Source organism: Pyrgilauda ruficollis, unplaced genomic scaffold, assembly GCF_017590135.1.
Source record: "Pyrgilauda ruficollis isolate IOZ18807 unplaced genomic scaffold, ASM1759013v1 scaffold57, whole genome shotgun sequence".
NCBI classification, from domain to species: domain Eukaryota; kingdom Metazoa; phylum Chordata; class Aves; order Passeriformes; family Passeridae; genus Pyrgilauda; species Pyrgilauda ruficollis.
The window spans coordinates 4,461,552-4,470,692 of NW_024527377.1; the positions used below are offsets into that span (position 1 = coordinate 4,461,552).

Consider the following 9,141-nt stretch of genomic DNA (forward strand, 5'->3'; position numbering starts at 1 on the left):
GTCCTGAGCCTCCCAGCTGGCAGGACAGCTCTGGGAGGGCACACAAAGGGATCATTTCAAAGCACTTACAGGGGGGAGGTGGGGTCTCCTGGCAGATGCTGTTCCTGGAGGAAATGTGGTGGGATGATTCTCCTGCTTTCCAGGTGGAAAACCGCAGCCCCACACAGGGGAAGGGTTTTGGAGCCTGGAGCCAGGTCCTAACCCTGCAACCCAGCTGAGAAAGCTCACACAGCACCAGCCCGGGGTGTCCATCAGCCTCACCCCAGGCCTGTAACAAAGCTGTGTTTAGAAACTGTCAGAGGGGTTTGAAAAGCAAATAAAAAGGGAGAGGAGATTGAGAGAAAAGGGAAGAAAGAGAAGTAAGAAAAGGGGAAGAGAAAAGAACACAAAAGCCTTCCATACATTTTTTGCCTCTCCCCTCAGGGACACTGGGACTTTCGGGGAACACACTGGTTTTCCTCACAGCCCCAGCCCCTCTCAGCTCCTCATTTTGGGCCACAATCCCTGCCTTGAGGCCACGCTCCTGGTGCATTCCGTGACCAGCCTCAGCCATAAGGGGAACCAGAGAAAATCTGAACAGGAACTTCACAAATGAAACCCCAGCGATTCCATGGAGCTGGGCCGGCTGTGCAAACCACAAACGTGGGTGATAACCCGGGGGTGGGGAACAGCCCCTTCCCAGCAGGCTGAGCCCCTCCAGCCCCAGCCTGGAGGAGCAATGTCAGCCCCAAGCCAGCCCCTGCTCCACACATGGACATTTCCAGTCAGCTCTTCAATGCTTCATACACAACTTTCTGCCCAGGGCTGCGACACCCAGTATGTTCTCAGCCTGTGAATTGATTTTCCAGGGAAGACAAAGCCACTTTTAAGAGAGCAGCTTCCATCCTGTCTGACCGTCCTCACTCTCCCATTGCCTGAGGCTGGCAATGAATTGTCACCACCCTGTTACCCCAAGGCTTTGTATTTGGTGCTACCCATCAAAAACTCACAAAGTATTTTTTGGGGGAAAAAAGCCATCTGGAGCAAGGAGTGATTTCAGGACTCTGATGAGGACCAGGCCAGCAGAGCAATTATTTCAGGCAGTGAGGTGTAATAACCCAGTCAGCATTCACAGGAAGACATTCATCACCACCTGGGCCTTGTCTCACAGCTCTCAGCCCCCAGACCCCGCACAAAGTTTTGGGGAACAGACCCACATTTCCCACCGACCCTGAGGTGACACCCTCAGCCCTGGATCAGCACAGGATCAGCCCTGGGCAAACCTGAGGAGAAAGGCTGAGCCACAGGGCTCACCAGTGACCACTGAGTGTGTCTGGGGAGGGAGCACAGCACCTGAACAGCCCCCCATGGCCTGCACAGGATGAGCATCCCTGCTGGGGTGACACAGGGTGGGCAGGCAGAGCGTCCCCACTCACACAGCCCAGAAGCCATCACCCAGCGACAGCTACAGGGGGTGCAGGTGATTCAGCTCCTCACTGAATCACTCAAGACAAGCCAATTGCGTCAGGCCAAGGACTGTCAAGAGCCAGGAGACCCATCCATGCCACTCTGACAGAAAGCCCCAGGACATGGGCCAGGAAGCTGCCCTTTGCTGGGCCTTCGGTTTCTCTTCCTCATTCATCATTTCCTCTTTGGGGTTATGCATCAACACAGGAAGCTGCTTCAAAGACGTCAGGTCGGCTGAGAAATCAAAGCAATTTTTACCTTTAATTGTGCAGTGAGCCCAGGCACCAGCTTACCATGGCACAGCACTGCCAGGGCAGCACGCGGCACAGGCTGGGTGCACAGTGACTCAGCTCAGCCAGCCCTGTGTGCACCTGCATGGCTCCAGCTCCCAAGGATTAAGGGTTAATGGAGTAAAACCACCTTCCTGTGGAGCAGACACCTTCCCCTTTCTACATCTGGTGTATAAACTAGCAGGGCTGAACCAGCCTAGACCAGGGTGGGCAGCAGAGGGAGTGAGTGGAAACAGCTCCCCCTGCACCAAGTCTGCTGAGTTTGCTGCAGTAAAGATCCTGTTTTGGATTTCTGCTGTAGAGCTCAGCCCAAATGTGCTCCATGAAAGAGCCACGGTGATGTCTCCTGGGACAGAGTAACTGACATGGAACACACAGAATCCCTAGGCTGGAAGAGACCTTTAAAATCGAGTCCAACCCAGCCCTAACACCTCAACTAAACCATGGCACCGAGTGCCACATCCAATCTTGTACTAACTGTGGCTTTTCATGGCGTAAAAACCATTACTAACAAAAAAACCCAAAACCAACCAACCAACAAAATTGCAACAAACTGAAAACCCCACTAACAGGAGGAAACCTGCAACTCTGCCTGCTTGCATTACCGTGCCATGCCCTCAGACACGCCCCACTCCTGTTTGCCACCGTGGTCCTTTTTAATCACCCACCACTACTTGGAGGAAAAGCCCACCCTGTGCCTGCGTGGCTAAGGAGTACAGCAACAGCTTTCACGGCTTGCAAAGCCTATCAAAACCAAAGTGGAGCTGTTGGTAAGTGTCCCATTCCCTGCTCTCTCCTCTGTCCTGCCCCCTCCTTCAGCTCCATGTTGGCTGAGCTGCTTCTGGTTTCATGTTTTTGACACCTTCTCTACAGGGAGTCCAACCACCACTTTAAGTACAGGAAAACAGTGATCTGAATGGCAAATGGTGCATGTTTAAGACAGTAAGGGAAGTTTATTCTAACATTTTCCATGGCCACATATAAAATAACAAATAAAACACTATGGCTGAGCCAAGGGAAATGCTGGCTTAGAACAGATATCCAGGCAGAGAGAGGCCTTTTTCCATAGAAAGGGGAAGCGATGCATTAAGCAACATTTTGCAGAAAGCCCAGCAGCAGTTGCTTGTTCCCAGCCCAGCTTTGTTTTCTAGGAGATATAAGAGGTCATGACTCATTTTAAAAGCAGTTTTTACTATATGAAGCCCAAGACCCCTGTGGCTTTGGATCAACCATCCTGGTTCCCCTCCAAGCCAGAGGGCCAGCTCCAGAGGCACAAGCCATCTGTGGATGGAACGAACTGAAGCCCCTTGGCTTCTGCGCGCACCCCAGTAAGAAAACACAGAGCTAAACAGAGGTTTAAGAGAGCTTTAATAACAGAAGGTGCTGCACTGGTTACAGACGACGTCCACGGCGACCACCCTTCCTGCGAGTGCTGTCGGAGGGGATGGGGGTGACATCCTCTGCAGGGAGAAAATCCAGAACACAGTTACCCCCCAGAGGCACCCCCAGAAACTGCCTTAGCACAATCATCACCCAACACCTCAGCACCTGGACGCCACAGGAGCTGCACATGTGCAGAGGGAATTCTTCGTGAAGGTATTTGGGAACTTGCCAGAGGCTGGGTACCCAGGGCTTTAACACCTTGCAAGCAAAAATTCCCATCTCCCATCCCACTTAAATCAAGCAGCCAAAGCAATTCAAAAGAAACAAAGGATGTTCGAAGAATTTTCAGCACAACCACCACCACTGCATCTTGTGACTTCCCCACAAAGTTCAGGACTCTCCCTACAACAGCTGGAGAACTCCATTATAACTGAATCACCGAGACCAACAAGGTATTTTTAGGATGACATCACAGGAGCAGCAGCATCCTGCTCCAAGCTGGGGTTTGCCCTGCATACAGAAACCTGGTTCTGAGTGCTGCTCTCACCACCTACTGGTCAATTTAAGAATCTGTTTACATGGAATCCTTTCACTGGTGCCATCTAAGCAGCCACGAAGCAAGTCCCAAAGTTAAGATCAAGCAGCACAGATGCCTACAAAGATAATTTCACAAAATAATCCCTTCTTTCCTCACTCACCAATGCGGCCGATCTTCATTCCAGAGCGGGCCAGAGCTCTCAGGGCTGACTGGGCACCAGGTCCAGGAGTCTTGGTCCTGGAGGAGAGCCAGAACCAACAACCCCTTTAATGACCCAGAAGCTGAACACAGTTTACAAACAGCCAGGAACAAGAAAGTCACACTTTCCCCAGGCCAAACCTTGTGCTCCACACACGTTCACCATCAGCCCCCACAGCCACGTCCCCATCAGTGCCCAGCTCTCCTGCTGTACCTGTTGCCCCCAGTTGCACGCAGCTTGATGTGCAGGGCAGTGATGCCCAGCTCCTTGCACCTCTGGGCAACGTCCTGGGCTGCCAGCATGGCTGCGTAGGGAGAGGACTCGTCTCTGTCTGCCTTCACCTTCATGCCACCGGTCACACGGCAGATGGTTTCCCTACAGAAGGAAAAGGTGATGTTAAACGAAAGCCATTCCTTGTTCTTCCCCCAGGCCAGAACCTATTATTTCCAATGTTATCAGATCAATAAGCCACACAGTACCCTGAACACCATCTTGATCAGAAGAGCTCACCAAGCCACCCAGTTAATGTACATGCACCATGCATGAAGCTCAGCAGAAACTCAAGGATTTGGAGGAACCTCTTGCCAAACCCAGTTTCTGCTTTCACACCCGAAGGAGCTGGGTATGCAGTGAGGTGATGCCTGTCCCATACTCACTTGCCAGACAGATCAGTCACGTGGACAAAAGTGTCATTGAAGGAGGCAAAGATGTGGCAGACGCCAAACACATTCTCTCCTTCGGCAACCTGGGGTCCCAAGCTGATGACCTGCTCTTCCTTCTTCTCCTTGCCCTTACGAGGAGCCATTTCTGAACAACAAAAGAGATGCATGAGTGTTGGCAGTTTCTCAGCATTGTTAAAGAATTTTATAAAATTCCTGCTATTTCAACCTTTTACCAAGCAAGAAAAAATGAGTTGCCACTGGCAAAACAGTGGTCCATTTCTTATAAACTCCATCATTCCCAGCTTTGCTGTATCCTGGCACACAGGTCATCACCTACAGCTGTTTAGTGAAGTCTCTCCTGCTGCACTTCATGGCAGCCGATGTCCCCAAGTCCCATCACAGCAGTGCACAAGGGAGCTCATTTCCTTGATAACAGCAATGATGAGCTGAGCACTTCCAATTTTTTATGTGGGTTTAGGAAAGAAAACACCAAACCAAACAAATACACAGACCTACTATTGTCAGTAAGCCCCGAGTCTGCAGATCTTTTAAGTACCAGCTTGGGTTTTTCCATATTATTGGTCTTCCAACCACATCCTTGGGACTAGCCCCCAACCACATCCTTAGGACTAGCCCAGCTAAATCTCCTGCCCCCGAAGCCCACACCCAGTGATGGGAGACAGCAGGGCACCACTCGGCCGTGCTCGGTTTGATGGCATCCGCTCCCAAGCACAGACAAACAGGGCACGGTTCCCTATTGCCCTCTCCTGCCCAATTCCTGCTACAGCCGGCGCCCTGCACAAGGGAGATGTCCGGCACTGCACCGAGGTAGCCAGCCCCAACACAACCCACGATCACCCTCGGCCGTGCGCTCTCCACCAACTGCCCTGAGCACTGTAACATCGATTTACATCAGTGTCTGCGCGGCCACTTCCATAGCGCCACATCCCTTCCCCGACACATCCATGGCGCCGGGCTCCACGGACAGCGCTCTCCCAGCCCAGCGAGGCCGACTCGGAACACGCAGCACACGCTGTACCGCCCGCATCGAGCTCCGAGCGACGAAGGCGCCGCGTTTCACCGCGCCCCGGTCCCGCGAGGGCGGGCGGCGGGCGCGGAGGCCGCGGCGAGGCGCGGGCGGGCGGATGGCGGCGGATGCGGCGCGGCCAGGACTCACCTGCCCGTCTGCTCCGGCGGCTGCCGCGGAAAGGAAGCGGCGGGGTCAGGGGGCGTGGGTCACCTCCTCACCCGGAAGGGATGGCGGGAGGCGGTGTGTCCGCTGCCGCAGGGCTGTGTCTCGATCCCAGTCCCGATCCTTCCGGGCCGGGCCAAACCGTGACCGTCTCTCCCGAGGCCGGGCCGATCTCCCCGGGATGGCGCGGCCGCCTCTCCCCGCACGCAATTCTCCCGCCGGCCCGACCTCCCCAAGATGGCGGCGGCCTCCCCCCGCGTCCCTCCCCAAGATGGCGGCGGGTTCGGTGGATGTTTGCGCTCCAGACGGAGCCGGCTCGGGAGAGCTTTGGAAACGAACCGCTTTAAAAAACAACTGGAGGGAAATGGGTGTAATTCCAGCAAGCATCCTGCTTCCCCCCGGCTACGCCGCTGCAGCCGGCTCTGCCCCGGCTCAGTTAGAGCCCTGTTGGGGCGCAAGCCTTTCCCCCTCACTCCACTGAGGTGGCTGAGCACGGTGAGGGCTCCTGGGGGTCTCCAGGCAGCTGCTTGTCCCTGCCCCGAGCTCAGGCCGGAGCCCTGACTGCGAGGAGGTGTTGGGGAATTCACCCTCAAGAGGATGTATGCGGTGGTTTAATATGTGTAAGTGGCCTATTTTTGTCAAGGAGCTGATGGGAGAGGTTTCAGTCCCGGTGAGTCTCTCAGGAGCTCTGGCAGCTGATGGGAGAAGCAGACTGCAGCTGTGAACCGTGAGCCATAGTGCAGGAACACCTCCCTGAGCTGTGGCAGGGGAGGTTTGTTCCACCTCGACAAAGAGAATGTCAGTTTGTCAATTTTTACATGGAGGTGGTCCAACAAGGCAGTATTTTCTGTTTCCAAGTGGTCTTAAAAGTGCTCAGGAGAGTAAGGATGTGGAACATCAAAAAGCTTCAGAACAGAGGCACAATGAAATTGAGTTTATAGTGCGGATGAGATGCTTCCTGGGCATCATCCCGGCCTGCTTCCAGCTGCTTCACCTGGTGCTGAGCTGCCTCTGGGAGACAGAGCTCTGAGCCCCATGGGCTGGGTGTGAGTGACAGAGCAGGAGCACCCGTGGGTCCCTACGTGGGAACGCCTGACAGACTTCAGATCCGTGCCCAGAACTGTGCTCAGAGCTGGGCTGATGGAGGAGAAGCAGCTGGACAAGGGAGGCTCCTTATAACAGCACTGCTAGTGAGACTGCGCATCCAAAGGCCTGGAAACATCTGCAGGGAGGGTCCAGCACCTCTGCATGACTGAAAGTATTTGGTGCTGGCCCGTCAGAAACTTCTGCCTCCCTTCTCATGTCTATCTCCTCTGCAGCTGTGCGGTGCTGTGTGTTTTTAGGGTGGCATCCACTTGTCCATATTGCTCATCCAGATTTTCCATACTTTTCCTTTCTCTGGGCAAGCATTCCAGGATGCAAACCTCTGGGCTGCCACCAGGGAAAAGAGGTTTGGTCCTTAAGGCTCCCTGTCCCACTGCACCGCCCCCACCCGTGCTGGGATTTTTCCCTGGGAAAGCTCTCTGTGCTCAGGGATGCCATTGTAACCCCGGTCTTGACCCCGTGGAACACCTTCACTTGCTCCTGTGCTCGATACACTTTTGCCACTGCATCAGGGATCTTCCTGTTTGAATATTGAAGGAGAGGCTTTTAAAATGCACACTGGCAGAGCTGCTGTAATTCCAGCCGGGAGCTCCAGTGCCAGCGGCTGTGGCCTGATTTGGAGGAAAGGGGAAGGAAAGAGTCAGCAGCAGGGAGTGCTGCAGAGGTCAGCCTGTGTCAGGGCACGTGTGCTGTGGGTGCCCGGTCTGAGGAGGAGCCTGGGGATGGTGAGGGGTGCACAGGCAGCCAGGCAGGCTGGGTTTGTCCCCACGGAGCCACGTGTGCAGCTCTGCCTGTGACAATCCTCCAAGAGGACTGTACAAGCCTATGGATATTCCCCTGGAACAGATGCAGGCCAGAGGCAAAGAGACAGACCTCCACTTACGTGCAACAGGCTGAAATAACCATATGAGCTGCTAAAAAAATTAACCCACTGGCTCAAAATCCTGTGCTGCCCTCAGCCCCGAGGTTGCCGGGAGACAGACTGCTCCCAGTCCCTCCAGCCTCTGGGCAGGATGGAGCTTTCTCCGCTCCCTGGGACGCATTCTTCCCTTTCACTTTGCCTTGTGCTAGTTCTGGTGTGTCTGCAAGGGAGCTGCCTGCCCTGCAAAATGTTCCTGGGGCTCGAATGCCAGCCCCAGCCAGGCTGTCCTGCTGCTGAGGACAGTGCTGAGAGCGTTCCCTGGCGCGGATGAGAAGGGAGGGGCTTCCAGGAGGGGCTGCAAGGATTGCGTCCTCCAGGCTGGCTGGGAAGGATGCTCAGGCCACTGTGGGGTTAGTGCCAGAAATGATGTGTATTTGCTTTGAGAAATCCCCCAGATTTAGTTCCTTAATGGGTAATTAACATTCCAGCTGCTCCTTGGTAATAGCCTCTCCAGCCCATGGGAAACCCACAGACACGGTGACGCTGCAGGCGGATTTCATAACTCAGCTGGTGACTAAACAAAAAGGGCAGGCAAACGGGAATGCTGCTCCTAACATCTTCTCCTGCCGGGCTTTGGCCTTGGGCTAAACTTGTTCAGGCTGAGTGGGGTCAGTAGGAAGTGACTGGCCTGACCTGCGAAAGCCCCAGCTCTGGGCTTCCCATAAGAAGGAATTTTTGGTGTTCAAATATCACTGTTTCCATGGCTGTTCACATGAGCCATGGACCAGTGGCCTTGAAACAGAGACTGAAACTGGAAGAGGCCAAAATTCCCCCTACAGCAGGCTGAACCCCAGCTGTCTGCCTGATATGGAGCAGAGTCTGCAGTTGGGGCTCTCTAGCCTCAAGATGGCATCTCTCCTCTAACAGCCATGGCAAACAGACATTCAGGGTCCCAGTTGCATCATTCACAGGTAAAAAAACCAAACCAAAACAAAAACCCCAAGCTTTTCTATTTGCTTTTAAGGCCATTTTTAGTTTCAAGAAGGGCAGTTGGTGCATGCACACATGTAAAATGATGTGTCAGAAACAGGCGTAGGAAGATTAAAACAGAAATCTCCAACGCTGAAGTTAAAGCACTTAAGGAATTGGCAGAGACTTCAAGAGCGAGTTTCTGGTCCTAATGAAGTTGGTGGAAGTGCTGCCATGGACTTCAAGGGGACCATAATGTGGCTGTAACTCAGTAGGGAGCTGGAAGTGTTGATTAATAAATTGGAAACAATGCGGAGGAAAGCCGCTGAACTGCTTTCTGACAGATGTGCTGAAGAAGAGCCTGTAGCTTAAAGCACGCAGGAAAGGAATTGGTTTCCTTTGTGTTTGCAAACAGAAGACAGGCAAGAAAAAAAGCTACCTGATACTCATGTAAAATGGCAAAGCTGGTATTAATAAATCCCAGTATCTTTCTGAG

The 9,141-nt window shown here is 53.6% G+C and overlaps 1 protein-coding gene across 2 annotated transcripts; it reads right to left on the bottom strand.

Annotated features, from left to right (window-relative positions):
- Positions 1-3,087: 3,087 nt before the first annotated feature.
- On the bottom strand, positions 3,088-5,961 carry RPS14 (ribosomal protein S14). Of its 2 annotated transcripts, none has more exons than XM_041481926.1 (5): positions 5,696-5,961; positions 4,513-4,663; positions 4,070-4,231; positions 3,818-3,894; positions 3,088-3,196 (listed from the first exon to the last, which is right to left on the bottom strand). In XM_041481926.1, exons 2-5 carry the CDS (start codon positions 4,659-4,661, stop codon positions 3,129-3,131), a joined length of 456 nt encoding a protein of 151 aa, XP_041337860.1. In that variant the 5' UTR covers positions 4,662-4,663; positions 5,696-5,961; the 3' UTR covers positions 3,088-3,128. The 2 variants fall into 2 exon arrangements, with proteins under 2 accessions (XP_041337860.1, XP_041337861.1); XM_041481927.1 differs by lacking the exon at positions 5,696-5,961 and adding an exon at positions 5,430-5,606.
- Positions 5,962-9,141: the final 3,180 nt, after the last annotated feature.